At 51.0% G+C, this 17,640-nt stretch overlaps 6 protein-coding genes across 6 annotated transcripts; 4 read left to right on the top strand and 2 right to left on the bottom strand.

Annotated features, from left to right (window-relative positions):
* Positions 1 to 1,041: 1,041 nt before the first annotated feature.
* Positions 1,042 to 1,944, top strand: BDP81DRAFT_453324 (uncharacterized protein; the record flags this gene model as incomplete). The annotated part of the gene is made up of 1 exon (XM_060592816.1): positions 1,042 to 1,944. One exon carries the CDS (start codon positions 1,042 to 1,044, stop codon positions 1,942 to 1,944), a length of 903 nt encoding a protein of 300 aa, XP_060441018.1.
* Positions 1,945 to 2,983: 1,039 nt separating this feature from the next.
* BDP81DRAFT_436957 (putative methyltransferase-domain-containing protein) lies at positions 2,984 to 4,432 on the top strand. Its single transcript, XM_060591183.1, has 3 exons — positions 2,984 to 3,415; positions 3,476 to 3,927; positions 3,979 to 4,432. Exons 1-3 carry the CDS (start codon positions 3,073 to 3,075, stop codon positions 4,273 to 4,275), a joined length of 1,092 nt encoding a protein of 363 aa, XP_060441017.1. The 5' UTR covers positions 2,984 to 3,072; the 3' UTR covers positions 4,276 to 4,432.
* Positions 4,433 to 4,818: 386 nt separating this feature from the next.
* On the top strand, positions 4,819 to 6,531 carry BDP81DRAFT_500361 (uncharacterized protein; the record flags this gene model as incomplete). The annotated part of the gene is made up of 3 exons (XM_060595508.1): positions 4,819 to 4,997; positions 5,111 to 5,182; positions 5,241 to 6,531. The coding sequence occupies 3 exons, from the start codon at positions 4,819 to 4,821 to the stop codon at positions 6,529 to 6,531; spliced, it is 1,542 nt and encodes a 513-aa protein (XP_060441016.1).
* Positions 6,532 to 7,044: 513 nt separating this feature from the next.
* On the bottom strand, positions 7,045 to 10,171 carry BDP81DRAFT_436954 (uncharacterized protein). The gene is made up of 7 exons (XM_060591182.1): positions 9,640 to 10,171; positions 9,365 to 9,581; positions 9,213 to 9,311; positions 9,056 to 9,157; positions 8,845 to 9,001; positions 8,389 to 8,791; positions 7,045 to 8,333 (listed from the first exon to the last, which is right to left on the bottom strand). The coding sequence occupies exons 1-7, from the start codon at positions 9,759 to 9,761 to the stop codon at positions 7,286 to 7,288; spliced, it is 2,148 nt and encodes a 715-aa protein (XP_060441015.1). The 5' UTR covers positions 9,762 to 10,171; the 3' UTR covers positions 7,045 to 7,285.
* BDP81DRAFT_436953 (uncharacterized protein) lies at positions 10,171 to 11,104 on the top strand. Its single transcript, XM_060591181.1, has one exon. The coding sequence runs from the start codon at positions 10,457 to 10,459 to the stop codon at positions 10,649 to 10,651; it is 195 nt and encodes a 64-aa protein (XP_060441014.1). The 5' UTR covers positions 10,171 to 10,456; the 3' UTR covers positions 10,652 to 11,104.
* A 5,811-nt stretch (positions 11,105 to 16,915) lies between these two features.
* Positions 16,916 to 17,336, bottom strand: BDP81DRAFT_398210 (RNA polymerase N/8 kDa subunit; the record flags this gene model as incomplete). The annotated part of the gene is made up of 4 exons (XM_060588423.1): positions 16,916 to 16,964; positions 17,029 to 17,115; positions 17,184 to 17,242; positions 17,301 to 17,336. The coding sequence occupies 4 exons, from the start codon at positions 17,334 to 17,336 to the stop codon at positions 16,916 to 16,918; spliced, it is 231 nt and encodes a 76-aa protein (XP_060441013.1).
* Between the last annotated feature and the right edge of the window lie 304 nt (positions 17,337 to 17,640).

Genomic DNA, 17,640 nt, shown 5'->3' with positions numbered 1-17,640 from the left:
AAAATCCTCCGGTGTGTGCTGGCAGGTGAACCGTGAAACTTACCTTTCCTATTCCCGTACCTATGAATACCTTACTAGCGGGGCCGGAAGGTGTGGGAGGTGGAGGAATCGGGTTTGCCAAGCTAAACCGACCATGCTCCAAACCCCACACGTACGCCGGCTCCCGGCCAGCCCGCCATTGGTTTTTAGCCTTTCCCGGGGTCGGGGGTTGTTTAGATGGTGGCGGTTGCCACTGATGTCCGATGTTGCAATGTCACGAAACTTTCGTTGGAGATCCCACGTCATCCTCATCGGCTATGCCGCTGCGATGTGATGTCAAAAACCCAAAGAGGATCTTTGATGGGATGAGTTGGAAATCATGAGAAATGGAAAGAGCTAAGATGGTATTCGTGTTCCAATGCAAGATGCTGCAGCGTAGTGGTTTTGTCTGCTTGTGTCGAAAGGGTGTCAAGTTCCAAGTGATATGCGCTGGAGACCAAGCTCATTCTAGAAGCTCGTCAAGGAAAGGGTTGGTTTCCCTTGAGAGAGGTCTCTTGGGGGCTTGTTTGCGTGCGTGGCTCCTTCTTTTGTCATGAGGTACTCTGAAAGAGGAAGAGGAGGTAGGCAGGTAACGGTCCAGTACCTGAGCCTTTCAATGTGAAGAAGAACGACAACTGGGCAGTATTACATTTGCAAAGAAGAGTGGGAACTTGCAAGGTGAAGGAAAGGCACAGAGCAGATTGTCTCTTCAGTCCAACTGAAGGCCAAGCTGCAGAAATCGATGTGCAGACTCCCGTTCCTTGACAACTCAAGGCTTCTTTCACACGATGAAGGCTCAAGACGGCATCAAGCCCAAGTGGATATCAGAATCGTTCGCAGGATGGAAGGTGTCTCCAGCCATTCAAATATGGTAGATACGTCCCCCAGATCACAGAGCCGAGCTGAAGACTCTTGAGCTTCTGCAGCATCGAAGAGAAGCAGTTCTGCGCTCCTTTTACAAGCCAACACATCCAAGCCGTTTGTCACCACGTACAACAGTAACAGTCATCGTTTCTTTGGGCAATGTCTCGCAAACTGTACGATCCTCCTTTCCACTACAGCCCACGACGGCCCTACCTAGCGCGATACCCGTCGCCCTCGGCGCTTGAGATCGAGGCATATCTAGCGTCGTTCTCACACGTGCACGACCGCGCATCCTCACCGACCATGAGCCCCCCATCGAGCGGCCGACACCGGGAGGAGGATCATGAGGCCAGGGAACGCGGGGTCTGGCGACGGGAAGCAAGCGGAGGCGAGACGGAGCACGTCTCGCAAACCGTAGGAAACCTTTCGCTCGTCCGCCAGGCCCCGCGGGACCCCAAGGCTCTTGTCCGCTCTCGCCAGTATCGCCTCATTCAAATCAGGCTGTTGCTAGTCCAAGTCCATGACCAGCTCAAAATTGCACACGAGGTCTACAACACAGCGTTCGAGAAGTTCCTGAAACAGGTGGCGGAAACCAGCAAATCTGCCAGCCCAGCGACACAGGATAACATCTGGGTCGACATGCTGTCGACGGATGCAGAGAAGGGCAAGAAGGAGGCGACCAAGAAAAGGCTGCCGCCACCGATTGACTTTGATACGGTTATGGCGCAGGTGGAGACATGCTTGCAATCACTCGAAGGCGCTCAAATGAAGTACTCGCCGCTAGCTTCCGGTTTTGACGACACATGCCCAGACGCCGAGGGCCACTTCAAGGTAGTCATTGACGCTGTCAAGGAAATCGTCGACCTGGCCGCAAAGGCCCCGAAGGAGAATCTCGTTTGTGAGGATCTAGTGGCGCGCCTTGATAGAGCTCGGGGTTTGGCCGATACCACTTCCCACGTCTGGAAAGCCGTGCTGTGGAAGTTGCCACCTAGAGATATTTGGCATGTAGACGATTCGCAGGATCCGAACAACAATGGCGAGGGTGGACAAAACAACGAATAGTCAGGATATGGGAATGATTCGTAGGTGATATGGTAGGCGGACGTCAAATGTGAAGGCGTCGTCGATCGATTCTTGCTGAAAACTCTGTCGGAACGGTTGGTGTGGAAGGCGGGGATTGATGTGTGCGGCCTTATTGTCGGTCAAGAAGGTTGGAGCTTGAGGTGAAGTACGGCAGGCATAGACTCCATTGTTAGGGGGCACATTTGTTTGTTAGTAGTATCCTTGGTCCATAGAATCCAAAGCGCAAAAAAAGATATTTATCTTACCTGGGAAGAAAAAAAGTGAAGCACCGTCCTCAACAGAATGATCGGAATTGAATTGTCAAGTCCCTGGCCAGCCAAAGCCAGCCAGGATCCAGACGCTGCGTATCGCACTCAAGTGCTCTGCACAATCTTTTCGCAACGGCTCTCCCATAGGGACACCGAGTCCAGACCTCATCTTCCCCCTCCTCCCAAAGGGAATCAGTGTATACATGAGGACGGCCCGGGCCCTGCTTTTCTGATGCCAATTGCAGACGTGAAGTCACGCCAGACCCTCGCGGGCAGACCCGTCATCCCGCACTAGGCAGGCGACATTGGGTGAGTGGTGTGAAGAAGTTACTCCGAATTTCTCATATGCCAGTTTGATAGAATGAGAGACTTCCGCTTGCGCGTACATCTCTCCGTTTGTAGCATAGAAACGCAGCGTTGAAGAGGACGGTGCTTGAAGAAGGAAAAAGAGAAGAGGAGTCAGACTCTGCGCGGAAATTGGCGCTTTATATATGAATTTTTGTGACGTGGGGTCGCAAGGGTCTTTGGCGGCAGCCTTGCAAATGAGGCTAACCAATCAGTGAGCTAGACTGGCAGGTACCTTTGGGGGAAAGACCCCTCGAAGTAACCCCCCACCTGCCAGATCTGGACCCCATGTTTTATGGGTCCCGGAGCTTCGATAAGGATCCTTATCGGCCTGCCGCAATGGTTCTTGCGTGAGGTCCCATGGTTTTGTTTTGGCGATGGGGTCTTTGGGCAGGTCCAGACCGCCACACAAAATTTACGTGGCGCTGAGGCAAATGTCCCTTTTCTTACTTTCTCGCATATTCTTCTAGTCAACACCATTCCTTTATCTTTTCCTCATTTTCACGCATTTTCTATGGATTTAGGTGATCATAGTAGACAACTGCACGTAGACTCTTCATCCGCAACCATGATACTCGAACCGAAAGATTTCCCGCAGATGTGGCAGAAACCGTCGAGTGAAGACTTACTCAGCACACTGAAGCAACTGGAACTCAGCCCTCCGGTATGGAGTCACAAACGAAGACGGTCTGATATTGTTCATGAGCAAGAGTCAACGGCATATTTTCGGCGCGAAGTAACGATGTACTTATCATCAATCATCAAGAGCGGTCTCTCTTGGATCGAGGACGACGATGAAAAGGAGGAAGTCTGGTCAGAGGCTAGCCGCAGGATGACGGAGCGATGTGGAAGAACAGGTATTTGATGACCAGGCTGCTATGTTTTCCGAACTGTGCAGCCTCTGACGCAGAGTATAGCCATGGGCGAGATCACCCGGCGATGGCCCTTTAGAGAAGAGGACCTCACACCGACCTTTGAGCTCATCATCCGAGAGCCACCCCTGACTGGTGACTCACTTGGTCTCAAGACATGGGGTTCTTCTTACGTTCTCGCCAAGCACTTGCCATCTATCGGTTCAACGGCTCTCTTCCGGCTCTTTGATGAATCTCTGGGCGAGCCGCGGCCATCCGTATTGGAGTTGGGTTCTGGCACAGGCCTACTTGGACTTGCGGCGGCTGCTTTGTGGAAGTCTCATGTGATTCTCAGCGATCTGCCAGATATCATGTCGAATCTTTGCCACAACGTGGACGCCAACCGTGCCACGGTGGAGAAGCTAGGAGGTTCATTGAACGCCGGTGCACTTACTTGGGGTGGCTCAGGGGATGACGAAGTTGACCAGAACCTCTTTGGCAAAAGAAACCAGTTCAAGGTACGTGACAGTCGAGTCTCTCTACAGAGAGACTGCTAACATGGCTCATAGGTTGTCCTCGCTGCTGATCCCCTTTACGACGACTGTCATCCAGGACTTCTGGCAGGAGCTTTCTCTGAGCAGCTATCAACCGAAGACGATGCCCGCGCAGTTGTAATGGTCCCACTGCGAGACGAAACTACTAAGAACCTTCTCAAGTCTTTCCGAGGTGCTATGGGAAGCCAGGAAAATACTCTAATTTGCATCGAGGAAGGAACACTCGATGGCCAGGATGACTGGGGTGAGGACGAGGAAGGCACCAACGTGACTTGTTGGTGGGGGATATTTGCACGCGAGCAGCAAACATAAATACCGATGGAGCAATCGATGAAGTGAGCGAGCTTGGAGACGGCTTAAGACATAAACTAGACGAAAGAGAATGAGTAGGCGCGCGTCCGCCAATTAGACTTAGATCTAGACAAAACAGAATACAATGATAGATGACTCGGATGCCCTGACAGGCGACAACCAAGTGCGGCCTATTTCACCGTCCATCCCAACTTATTGCTCGTCGCGTCCCGTCGCGTATCCAGCTCACGACGGGAGGCTCCTTCCCCTGGGAGAACCTCCTTCCACCTTCCGTATGTATCTGCGACTATGATTCACTGCCTTTCCCAGAACCCCCCGTTGCTCCTTCCTACCTCGACAAAGTCGTGGATCACTTTTTTTCCGCCTTTTCCCCTCGATTTCTAGCTTCCTTCACATCTTCTTTTCTCCTTCTCCCACACTCGCCCAAATAACCCAATCCGACCACAATTCACACGATACACGATACACGATACACGATACACGACCCCTCGGTATGCACATAAGATACCTGCAAGTACAGCGAACAAACGACTAACCTTCAGGATGGTTGGCCAAATCACCTACACCGAGGAAGAAATCATCTTCATCCTCCAGCACAGTCTCACCAAGGAGAAGAAGCAACAAGACACCTTGCGCGAGTACCAGGAGCGATTCAGCAAGCCCCTCACCATGGCTCAGCTGAGATACGTCAGAGCCAAATACGGTCATGACCCTGAATTCGGGTAAGTTTTCCCTTAATGGGCCCTTTGACTACTATTTTTGGCCTATGCCTCCCTTATTCCCTCTTTCTTTGAAGACAATTAAAGAGTCCCATTTTCTGACAATCTTTTGGCAGTACGGCAATGATCAATGGACAGGTCCCGGACAATGGCGGTAATAGAAAGACCGCAGTTCCATCTCAATGGCAGTGAGTCGGTCTCACACCTCAGGAAACGCGACAAAGTTACTAATTTCAACCAACATAGGGAAGTAATGGCTATGCCAATCCAGTCCCCGAACGATCAAAGCGACCAAGCCTTCACACCACCCACGAACGAGGATGAATCAGCTTCGGAGCATCACATGCTGCAGATTCTCGCCAGTCACGTATACGATTCTCCCGCAGAGATTCCCGAGAACCTGACTTTGTCCCCCGAGAAGGTACAACAGCAGAATGACGTCTCACAGGATGAAGTCTCAGAGGATGAGCAAGCGGGCATCGACGCAGAGGAGTATGCTGCAGCACACGAGAAAATCCTGCAGATGTTCCAGATGAACCCCGACCGCCCTTATGGTGAACAACCTGTTCAGCAATACTACGAGCAAATGCTGTATCCTTCTGCAGTGCAGAAGAGAAAGCGGGATGAGCTCGAGGAATCGAGTGAATGCTCAGACTCAGAATCATTTGCTTCCGTGGTTGAGGTTCTTCAAGAGAGCATTCCAAAGCGTCTGAAGACCCAGTCGCAGGAGACGTCCTCCCAGAAGGAGCTCATTCAGTATTCATCCCCGACGCCGAACAACTACGTATCCCAGACGACTGGACATGACGAACACACATTGAGCCTACTCGATGCGGATATCCCCGAAGTCCCCAGCACTCCCAAGAATCTGGATATGGGCGCATATCATGTGCAGGCAGAGAGGGATCTCAGTGTGTCACCCCTGACCAAGCTTCTCAATAGTATCGACAATGAGTATCCTCATGAACCAACAACTGACAGCTCATTCTTTACACAGCTCGATCTTCAAATGGACCCATCTGGATATAGCGCCGTCAACTTCGACAATGCTGTGTTCCAGGAACCCAATACATCAGCTGTTCCCACGTGGGCAGGAACAGATTCAACGATGTTATCTGCGAGCCCGAGCCTCAACTTCTCCCAGTCCATGTCATATGCACCATGGCAAGCACCTCACAACGAGGCAGAGAGAAACTTCTGGGGCACTCAGTCAGACACCTGGCAGGGCGCAACTGGGTACGATACCGCGCCGGGTTTCGACTTCGACCCGCTCGTTCCACCGTATCCTCAAACCTGTGCACCTTTTGCCTACGCTGAGGTGATGGCCAGCGCCGGCGGAACATACGAAGGCTCGGAAGCCTTCAATTCAATGCAGCAACAAACCGAAGGCCAGAACATCGCCAGCTTCTCTGGCGACATGAGCAACATCGACTGGAACAGTATGAACAACAGCGGTTGGGAAGAACTGTACCTGCCCAGTGCAGAGCCACAGGGCCACGACGACTATTCTCAACAGTTCTTTGGTCCTCTCGAGTAGAGAGCTACGATACGCGTTTTTCCTTCTTGCATACCATCTCTGGGTCACGGTTTCCACACAAGCATATCTCTGTTACCTGGAGCACGACGAAGCATTACACAATACCTTGCCTACTTTCCGACACGATACCCCCCCTCTTTCCCCGCCGCGGGCTACGCGCCTTTTTGTTTTCCAGCAAATTCCTCCTTTTCGGCAAACTCCTCTTCAGCAATGAACTCACCATATTTGGACCTTCGGTATGCGAGCACGGTAGCTTGCAGTTAGATAGATAGGTAGTTTGGTGGTCATTGCGACATAAGCTATAAAATGATTTCCTTCCAGATTGGCCACAATATCCATTGTGACATGTAATGTAACGAACGACGCTCCCAGCCTCCCTTGATCTCAGCGAAATTGAAAAGAAATCGCAAAATTTTCTAGCCTCCCATTGTCCAAGCTCCCGGCGCCGAAATCCGTCCACGATGGGTATCTAGTGCAGTAGAAACGAACAGACGGGCGCTCTCCTCCAGGTATGATGTTTGTTGTTTTGCATGTTGCTTGTGTGTATGTATGTGTGTGTGTGTGTGTATGTGTGTCTGCGTTTGTTTGGAACTCTGGCCTCTCAAGCAGAACTTTCCTCGCAATAAACCCGCCCGCTTTGTTCTCCCTTATGAGTGTGGTGTAGTAGGATATAACAATAGTTTCTTGAAGAAATCAGAGAGCAATGCAGATGAAGAAAAAAAAAATGAAACAAGATTTGAAGGGAAATAGGCTTTCAGACCACTATAGTTGTTGATTTTCTCGACTCGCCCTCCTCCGGTGGGAAGCCAAACACGAGCCTGTACAGTTCGCGCAAGAAGACATACTGGCTGGATCTTTGGCTCATATAGTGGACGCTCTTAGCCAGGTCATGCGCCGAGATACGTTTTCCACGGGCCGGCAGCAGCGAAGACCCCCTAAACGACGAGTCGGCGTGTACAAGGTTCTTGTAGTGTTGTAAAAGCGTCGAGTGTGCAGGTAAGGACCCAAAGGATCCCGTGGGCATATGCTTGACAAATGCTTGGAGGGCCGACTTCTCGGCTTTACTGTCAAGAGCCGGGTCTCGAGTAAAGCCGACGTTCATGGCAGCCTTGATGATGAGTGCTTTGATGCGGTTGCTGTTGCTGTCCTCGCCTGCCGTGGTCGTTGTTGCTGTGCTGGATGTCTTGTTACTGCTTTGCGAGTAGCTCGACAGCTGCGAAGCGCTGCTTGACCACCGGCCTCCACGCCCGCTATCTGACGTTGTGCCAAGAACGAGGATGTTTGGCACTCGAGGCGAGGAGCTCTCTGGGGAAATTGGTGTGTCTTCAAATTCCGTCACAGGAGTTTCAGGAACTGGTGGTGGCTTTCGTGGGCGCTCTTCGGTCAGGCTTTTGTGACTTTCCCTCTTTGAGTAAGACGATCGGTTCGACGCTCTACTTTCACCTCGCGCAGGTTGATCATACTGCTGCTGGTGGCCGAAGAAGCTTGTCTGGCTCGGTCGCGGAGTGTTTCGGTCTGGCCGGACTTGGGTCCACCCGTCTCTGAAAAGGTCGCAAAGCTCCCAGCATGCCTGTACCGCTGAACAGAGAAGCTCCTCGTCAGGCGCTCTTCCGTCACGCTTGTTCTGTCTCAGACTGAAAAGCATCTCGGCAAGCGACCAACACGCCTTCAGCAAAGAGTCCGTCTCATCGGCCAACTCGCTTCGCTGCTTCATCAATCGATGACAAAGAGTGATGTAGAAATCTAGGGTACGCTCGCGGAAGGGCTCCGGGAGGTTCTGGATATCCTGAGCGCTATAGAGACTGGAACACGGTCAGCTAATTTGTCCAACATTTTTCGATCTCTGGAATGGCTCACTGGTTGTTCAGTTCAAAACTGACTCTCAAAACAGAATCAGCAACCTCGTCTTTCCTCTGGCGGACGTCGAAGAGGGACTGGCAAAAATCCCGGCAATGATCGAGGTTCTCTCGTACGTGGTGATCATAGTGGTCTTCGTCGCGGTTGTCATACAGGCGTTGGCAAAGCCTCCAGCACGCCATCCAAGCTTTTTCGTGAGCATCAGGGGTGCCTGAGCTGTTGAACATCCGTGTTCGATGATTCGAGCTCAAGTTGGCCAGCGTGTTACATAAAGTCCAGCACTCTTGGAGAGCGGTTCGTAGAGCCCTGATTTCCGAATCTTCTTGAGGTAGGGCGGGAGTGGCAAACGGCTCTTCATCGTAGTTTTCGGTATCGGTCTCTACTTCTCTAGCCTCGTCGATTTCTGTTTCGTGTTAGACTTCTTAGTCTTTGGATGAGAATCTGGTATATACAAACTTTCAAGGCTACTTGTGCTGCTAGACCTAAGCCGAGATGACTCATTAAGCATGTCGTGAAGGTCTTGCGCGCGCGGGGTGGCGCTGTCCAAGCTGTATCGAACGGGTCTGATATCTGTCGAAAGGGGAGGTGGCGTAGGTAGCCCAGGGGATCTCGACTGTTCTAGTTCAGTATTTGAAAAGCCTTAGGTGAAGCCTTGGAGCAGCCGTACCTTGATTGCATGATCTGTGACGGATGGAAGACTCATGGTATCTGTCTTGGGTGATGATCTCGTGCTACTTTGATCTGGCCTCACTGTCGGCTCCGTAGAAGCCTGGCTCAAGTTCAGTCTTTACTCATTTGGAAAAAAGGTTCCATGAGATGCTTACCCAGCTGTGAAAGCTTTCTGGCGCATGGATGACTGATACAGCTTCTTCACTACTACTCTGCCGCAGATGATCGGGAATGTTGGTCGAGAGCATCATGAGCTAGAAGAGTCAGTCACGTTGCCTGCCTCTCAAATGACATGAAGAAGACAAACTTGGGGGTGGGGTGCCGGATTGGTAAGATTAGGCCGGGCCTGGACCTCCTCTGCCTCTTCGTCCTCAATTTCCGTCGTCTCAGTACCAGTCGAGGTGACTGGTGAAGGTCCAACAATATCACTCGGGCTCATCAAGTTCAAGTTCGTCGAGGGAACCCTCTGAATGGAGTTGGGACGTAGGGAATTGCGGCCGGAGTGATCTGAGGCGTTCGAAGACCTATGCTCATATGTAAGCTTGGATACTACAACGACACGGTATGACCATGATAGCTTACATGCTGGCGAAAGATGATTGAAAAGAGCCGTTATCGGGAGACGAGACAGACATGTCGTTATGATGGGAATAAGTAGATATTTGGCTTCCGATAGACGACCGGAGGGGGGCTTCGAGTGCCATCGTAAGTCTATCGACTCGTTTGTATGCGACAACCTTCCGGCACTGACACAGGTAGCGATGGAAGTCGGACGGGCAGTCCAGCAGACTGGTATTCGGCGGTTGTCAATCCAGAGAATGCCTCGGGAGCCCCACGTAGTTTGCTTTCTGGTCGGTTGGGTCTGCTGCTGGGCCGCACTGGCTAAGTGGTGTTGGTCGTGATCCTAGAGGCCGTCGAGGCGAAGGAATAAAGCAGTGCTGGAAGGTCTCGTAGACGACGGCCCGGCGATCATCAAGCTTCCAGACTAGCAACAGCAGGCTCGAAAGTGAAGAAGCTCGAGAGCGAGAGGGTGGGGAGGGCAGTTTAAGAGGAGCTGTGCCTACTGCTACCTCAGTGCTGGGAAGAGTAACAGTACGGAGACCGGGGGGGGGGGGGGGGGGCTCCAGGCCGACCCTAGCTGACCGTGTCTGTGCCTCGCTCACGCGAAATATCGACAGGGCCAGGTTTGGTTTCGCTGCGTCGCGGTGGGTCTCTACTCGCAGCAGGGGTACCCAAATAGCGATCCTGACGATTGAAGGGTAAATATATGGGGAAGACGAGTTGGATGGACCTGGGGGCAACGCGACTACCGCCTTGATGGGAGAAATTGGGAGGATGTCAGAGAGCCAGATCAGGCTGAGAGCTGTGCGCCTGTCTCTGCGACTAAGCTTAGGTAGGTATGCTGCAATATGCTCGTCTCTTGGGAAGGGCGGTTGAGAGAGAGCTGCGGCTAAGATTCAACCAAACGGGTGACGAGCACGGCTCCACCGATAGCTCCGTCGTCTATGCGATCTCGGGCAGCCGGGGAAGAGAAGCGAAAGTTGACAGAATGGAAGAAATAAAGTCGACAGACAAGAAAGTAGCCGACAGCTGATTTGAGACGATGCGGTTGATGTGGATGTCTAACCTCCACAGTACAGACACAGGTGGCACAGAGGCGGGCGGTTCGGTGGTACGGGTAAAGAAAGAGGCCAACCCTCCAACGGAACGGCGAAGAATTGTTATGGTTGCAAGGAAAGGAAACCAGCGGCGATAGAAATCTGTGTTCACTGTGCTTCTCAACGAGCAAGACAAGATGGATTCGAGTTGTGGAGGAGAGTCAAGTCAGAAATGTCAGAAATTTGTGTATCGTCTGAATGGTTGACCGAGTTCCGCTCCGCCCTATGGACAGGCACCTCACATGGTAATGAATCAGAAGGGGGGGGCGCCGAAATGGATCGTCGTAGCGTTCGCTGGCAGTCGAGCAGAGGAGAGTGATCCGACAGGACGAAGGGAAGAAGGCTAAGAAGTCAAGTCGTTGAAGTAGACAAGGCCGAGGTGCTCACGAAGAAGAGAGCTCCACGGGGTGGGATCCAATCCGCGAGCTGCTCCGGCCGCACCTCAGTCGGACACAACCACCATTTTTTGCGCATTCTTTTTTCCCAAGCCAGGGTACTCCACGAACCTGAGCCGGGTTAAGGCAGGCACCGGGCAGCATATAGAAGGCGATGGATGAACCAGTCAGAGATGCAGCTGCGCGTCTTCTCCCATGGACATAGCAGCGCACCTCCCGACGGGTTCAACCACTCAGAGTTGGGCACAAGGTGGTGTCGGTGGATGAGAAGAGGGACGTCGAGCTGTGGGCTGCATGAAGCAGACAGGCGTCGGCGCTTAGCAAAGGTGGGTCTCGCTTCATCCAGTCGTGCCAGTGAACCACAACCAACCCCTGCACATGACGGCCCCACTTGGGATGGAGGGGCTTGCCTTAAGCTTGGAGGGGTGATGAAAAGGCAAGGGGCGCCCGGCCAAGAAGGAAAGATCCAGGGCCACCACTGCACCGGAGGCAACAGCAGGGAAGGGAACCTACCTCAGCTTCAGATGTACCGTGTATCTCGACCACCGTCTCTTTCCTGGACTTGCTGCTTGCGGAACTAAATGTCAGGTGTAGAGTAGGTATCCGTATAGAGTACCTAGGTAAGGTAGGCATGGAAGGAACGTATCTGACCTCGGGTAGCGAGACTGCCCTAATTGACATTATGGTGGTGGCATTGAGGAGTTGTATTACACCTCAATTCGACTCTGACGTGGGACAACTTTCACGAGAATTCCTCGTCACTAATTCCAATTCCTACCCATCTTATCAGAACCACTTGGTCAGAGAAAACGTTCTCCACCGTGCTCGACCAGAAACCGAGGCCGACAGCAACAAGCTGTTTAGAGCCTTAGACCGAGCCGGTATGCTGGGCCCAACGGTATCGACCGCGGCCTGCATGTCTGAATTGGGACTTTTGTCCCTCTTCTGATTGCGTGCAGTGTGCTTGCTCGCATATCGGGGATGGATGGGCGGATATCTCTCGCAACCTCCCCCAACACCGTCTCGTCCCCCCATCAGAGAGATTCGCGGGCCAATCTGACGATGCCGTGTCATTGAAGACGCGGAAAGACATTCACGCTACCTGGAGCTGCTTGTGTACTGCCCATTTGGGGGCCGTGACATGCGCGTGCGCGATTGTGAACGGCTCTGCCCGTCCGTTGTCGTGGACGTCTTCGTTACCAGTCTCGGTCCCTGTTTGCCGCCCTGGTGGGAATATGTGTGTGTGAGGCGGGGGGAGCTCTGTTGGGGACTTGAGAGCAGATGCCCAGCACCTACCTACCTCTTCACTTCACCAGCGCAGGTTGCGGTGGATTGCAACCTCATTTGCCGGCTCCAGCGCAACGGGACCGAGAAAGGCCTCGTTCTCCCTCGACCTTCAATTCTCGACGAGGACTTGGAAAAATGTGATACGAGTCGGTCGGCCGCAAAATCAACAAAGCCGCGCTTCTCCCGCATTGTCCGAACCAACTTGGACCGTGTGATTGGGATGGATTTCTCCGCGAAGATCAGCTTAATCAGATCAATAGACATCAGGTCAATAGACATCGGGCCAAGTCCTGCCCGTCCACCAGGTATGACTCTGAGAGAGAGGTGGTTGGTGATGTACCTTTACACCGGCCTCTATCTTGCTTCACCATCGTGTGTACCATCAACAGAATGCTAATCGCTGTAAAAGGGTACACGAACAAGGGATTCACGAGCCAACGTGTCTGCCACGCATCACACGTCCGCTTTACGAAACTGATGTACTCGAATCCCCGCTTCTGTATTCTATTCATGGCAACACGGATTCCGACAATCTGGGACGGCGTTTGCTCAGTATTGAAGGGGGGAAAAGGAAAGAGAAATTTGTAGGGCACGCTGCGGTGAAGCGCACCGTTCGACACAGAGTGGGCCCTGATCGACCTTCATTCACACGCTAGGTCTGACAGGCCACACCCAAGCCTACCGTTTGTCTAAACCGTCTGTGGTAGGGATGGGATGGGGATTGGATGGAAGCCCGGGCCCGTTGCGGCTTCAAATCCTACTGGCGGGTACGTATCCCTCCTTCACCGTTGGTTGTGCATTGACTGTTGGTTCGAGTCTTTCTTCGACAGCTACCTCAAGCCTCAAGTCATGCTACCCAAGCCAGACTCTATCACCTGGCTACGGTAGCCGGGCAGCAGTCTACGTTGACTAAAGTACTACGTGGATGCACACAATGCCTGGTTAGTTCTCATGTAGAGCTCAGAGGAGAAAATACCCGAATTTGATACCAGTGACTCAGTATTCTGACGTCTTTATGTTCGGTCTTGTAAGAAGTGGCAGAGAGCAGGCTTACGACCTAGGTACTTTACCACCTTGCCTACATAACATCTTCGGACTTACCCCGGAGAACTATTCCTCAAGACTGAGAGAACCTGGACTACACGCCTTTAAACCCCCCGTCTGTTATCCTAGGAACCAATTCACAGGAACGGATAATAAGATCCGGCCAAGCCCCCCAACAATTATGTTGCTTGAGAAATCCCCGCCCCTGTCAGGGTCCCTGGCGACCCGTCGATGTCTCGCAGCCAGACTCATCACCTGACAACAGCTCGCTTCGCAAACTTATCTACGCTTCACAAATTGCTCAAACGTGGAAGGCATACAATTGCTGTCCCTGAACACGAACTTTTCATCGTTCATCGAGACCGTCATTTCCTTGAAGAATTCCGTCCTAACCATCATTCTAGTACAGTAAAGCCTAGGGTGTCATGTAGGTGACTTCGACTGATCACAGCGCTAGCACGACTTTTGCTAAAAGCAAACCACCTCGACCCCGGCGACCCGGTGGGGTGTTACGGCAGCCTGTAACGCCTACTCCGTTAAAAATCGGGAAGGCACTATGGCCACCCTCCTACCTATTACCTATTGAATATTTTCTATATTAATATATACTAAATTTGTTATCTATTAAATCCCTTACTTCTAATTAACCTAATATAGGCTTATTAATATACTAAGCTTTTTATTCTTATTTTTTCTTAATCAAGCTTTAATTTTAGGTTTTTGTCTCTTTATATTTATATACTAACTAATAAATAATCTTTAATATTTACTTCACTTTTATTATATTTTATATTGATTTTAACCTTTTAATATAAAATTAATTATAATATATTAGTTATTGAACTTAAAACAATTTTGGTTAAATTTTTTAATTAAATTTACTTATATATATTTATATATAACGTGGTTTACCAGTCAGCCGCGCATTTTCTTATCGCATACTAAATTGCATATTTACCTAATTTCTTTGAATAATAACTAATTAAAAAGATTTCAGTATCTTTATAATATATTTAAAATATAACTAGTTAAATTTAATAGAAAAAGACACTTTAATCTTTTTATATTGAAATAAGTAGTGGAATAGAAATATGGGTCTTTGATAAGGATATAATATATTTACTCTATCTCTAAATAGAAATTAATTTTTAAAACTTTTTATTTAGTTTGGTAACTCTTATCAAAGACTAATGAAAAAATTTGAACGTTATATAACCAACAATGAAAAAGATATTAATTATATAATGTAGGCGACTTAGTATACGATAAGGAAATGCGCGGCTGACTGATATGCGCGGCTGACTGGTAAACCACGTTATAGAAATATACAAGATTTTATTTCACTTATTTTATTAATTATACTAATATATACTATAACTATATTTAATATAGAAAATATCTATATAATAATATAGGCGTATAAAAAGAAAATATAATTTCTCGGTTTTTAACGGAGTAGGCGTATAGGCTGCCATAGGTGTGCTAGCTCTAGCCTCCAGGACCTAGGAATCCGTGACCGGGCACTAGTTTGCTGATCGTCGATGGAGGGGTCGGATTATTCTCCCTGGCTCCCACCCCACCACCCCTCCTCAGTTCGAAGGATCAGATACGATGTCAATATCGCCGACGCCTGCGGCAAACTCATTTTCCAGATATTAAGAGCGAAAGGGAACCAACAACTAGCCAAGGGTGATACGCGATGTTTTCCCTCTTCATTCTCCACGACCCCCCCCTCCCGAATGCTGGCCTGTAACTAGCCGGGGGTCTCTGCTTGTTTCGTGGTATCCCTGACGCCACGACCGCATCACGCATGCAGTCCGACGCGCGTAGGCGCCAACAAGCAGCTCTGCGGATTCCCTACGGCTCAGGACTCTTCATCCGGTATGGCCTTTCTCTGTACGACATGTAGGAAGCTGCAATTTTGGACACAGGAGAGCCAGTCGCAGTAGCAGTTGCGCGCTAAAGTCGAATCCTTTCGCGGTTGCGCCAGTTCCTCGACCTCGGGATTTGAAGCAATGTTGTGCTCATACGAATTTAACTCGATGCCACGAAGCTGCGGGACTTGAGGTTACTAAGTTTTGCTTATCTGTGAGCGGTCTTCCGGTTCCGCATATGCGCCAGTCCAGTTCGGCCAGGCGGACGTATCTCCAGTCTCTGAACGCCGTGCAGCAAACCAAGGCTTGTTGGAGGTACCCTGTGCCCTGCGACAAATCACCACCATCCGCGAAATAAAAGTTTCGGCGGATATCGTCCCATTCCGGAAATCTTATGGGTGCATCTCGCGGCAAAAACCACCACTGCGCCATTCCCAAACCCTCGGGTCTTCAAGTTAGCCACTGCTACACGGCCAGCACAGCACTTTGCACCCGCTGCCTTGCTGGACCCATGTATCCGTTGGTGCTTGGAGCATCACGCGAAAAGAAGAAAAGAGGAAGGATGGGTCACCGCTTACCAGGATTCAGCAATCAAAACAAGCACCAGGCAGAAATCGGCAGACTGGCTTGGGCTCTCCCGGGTCGTGTACCCGGACTGTCTGTTTCTCTGCAGAGCCCAGAACAATTGCAGAGGTTCAACCGGTGAACTCCGCCTTGGGTTTTATTTCTGGCCCCCAGGGTGAGCCTGTTGTACAACGTCACTGACGGATAAAGGCTGGAGGCTCTTTGGTGGGTACAGTGCTAGATATGATATTCTTCGTCCATATAGCACCGTCTCACCACCCACCAGATGCCGTTGCAGCAAGGCGCATGTGGTCAGCGATTAGCGGCCAGGCGGATTGGCATGAAGCTGCTTTTGCGTACTGGCTGTTACCTCTGCCTTGACCGCCAGATCAAAACGATGCGCTACATTCAGACTCGGTGACAACCAGTGATTCTGCTAGAGCATTGAAACAATGTTAGGGTGTGGCACTGCTACACACATGCGGATGCCTGTCTCATAGGTCGCCTGATATAGCTGCGTTCTTTGTTGGAGGGAATTCTCGAAAAGTTGTCAATGTGAGAAACGAGACCATCCGGCAAACAAGACTGGTACTACCGACCAGGGGTTTCATCCATTGACTGAGACCCAGCATGCTGTCTAATCACATGACGGGCGACGCAAGGACTAGTAGAGCTATCTTAAAGAATTGAGACCTTCCGAGATAGCATTCCTGCGTACATTTCTAGCCACTCTTCATTTCCATGTGGCGGGGTTGCAACCGGGCCCATGGCTATCTTGTTGCCGAACGACATGCCCTTTGCTACCGCTTGTTGAGCTTGCTTCGAGGTGGCTGGTTCTTGCTGCCCATAGAGTCGGAGACGGAAGCTTTCCATCTGTAGCAAAGCCATGTCCGCTGACGTTGCTCTACCACGACTCGAGCACACAGCTTTTTCTCGTCTTCACGCAGCGTATTCTGCCCTCCCCTGAGAATCCCTAACGCCTTGCAATGCCAATGTTTTCCAAAACTCCAATTCGTGAAATCCGTCCCTGGCGAGTTTACGGGTTCAAGGACATCTTCTTCTCGTTGCGCCCGTCGGGGGTGTACCTGTGGGGGGTTTGTAAGCTTCAAAGAGCGATTCGGCGCATGCTGTTTCCATGGGTATGCATACTTGAGGAGCTTCTCGATGAGGTCGACGTGGGTCATGACCATGCGGCGGCAGCAGTAGCGCTTCAGGCCAAGCTGGTCCATCGCGTCGCTATTGACGTGCACGTTAGTTATCGTGTGTCGCGATCGCAATCCAGGATCGCGATCGTTGTGACTCACCCATCCGTAATGCCGTCGTCGATGAGCTTGAGGTAGCGCTCCCACAGGTCTCCAGTGACCTGACAGCACAAGTTAGACATGAGGCGTCAATTGCATGCGATTATCGTGTCCACGAACCTTGCCGCAGGAGAAGCAGCGAACGGGGATAATCATCTTGACTGAGGAAGTCGAAAACGAAGATGTAGCAGTTTGACCTTAGATTACTGAGAGAACGTAGCGGTGCCCGTACGTCGCTTCTCGAGGTGTTGCGCGGGTTGATGTGCTGAGACTGTTGCCTTCCGAATGTCGCCGTCGTCAAAGAAACTTCGGGGCCTTCCTGTCGATTGCAAATGGGAGGCGCGCGACCGGACGGGCGAACAGAAAATTTGTCGGTCCGTGATTTCCTCCGCCTCTTATCTTATCAGTGTTGATTGTGGGGGAGGTCCCACCAATTGCATGGCCGGGCGACTGAGCGGGA

This window comes from Colletotrichum phormii (genome assembly GCF_030913505.1).
Source record: "Colletotrichum phormii strain CBS 102054 chromosome Unknown BDP81scaffold_22, whole genome shotgun sequence".
NCBI classification, from domain to species: domain Eukaryota; kingdom Fungi; phylum Ascomycota; class Sordariomycetes; order Glomerellales; family Glomerellaceae; genus Colletotrichum; species Colletotrichum phormii.
The sequence above is the reverse complement of the archived record's forward strand: the minus strand, read 5'-3'. Positions and strand labels throughout refer to the sequence as shown.

Coding starts and splice junctions, on each gene's coding strand:
- BDP81DRAFT_436953 (XM_060591181.1), top strand. CDS start 10,457: ATGCTGCAATATGCTCGTCTCTTGGGAAGGGCGGTTGAGAGAGAGCTG.
- BDP81DRAFT_436957 (XM_060591183.1), top strand. CDS start 3,073: ATGGATTTAGGTGATCATAGTAGACAACTGCACGTAGACTCTTCATCC. Junction 3,416..3,475: donor GGAGCGATGTGGAAGAACAG/GTATTTGATGAC, acceptor CGCAGAGTATAG/CCATGGGCGAGATCACCCGG. Junction 3,928..3,978: donor GCAAAAGAAACCAGTTCAAG/GTACGTGACAGT, acceptor CATGGCTCATAG/GTTGTCCTCGCTGCTGATCC.
- BDP81DRAFT_436954 (XM_060591182.1), bottom strand. CDS start 9,761: ATGGCACTCGAAGCCCCCCTCCGGTCGTCTATCGGAAGCCAAATATCT. Junction 9,312..9,364: donor ATCCGGCACCCCACCCCCAA/GTTTGTCTTCTT, acceptor TGACTCTTCTAG/CTCATGATGCTCTCGACCAA. Junction 8,792..8,844: donor CAGCACAAGTAGCCTTGAAA/GTTTGTATATAC, acceptor AACACGAAACAG/AAATCGACGAGGCTAGAGAA.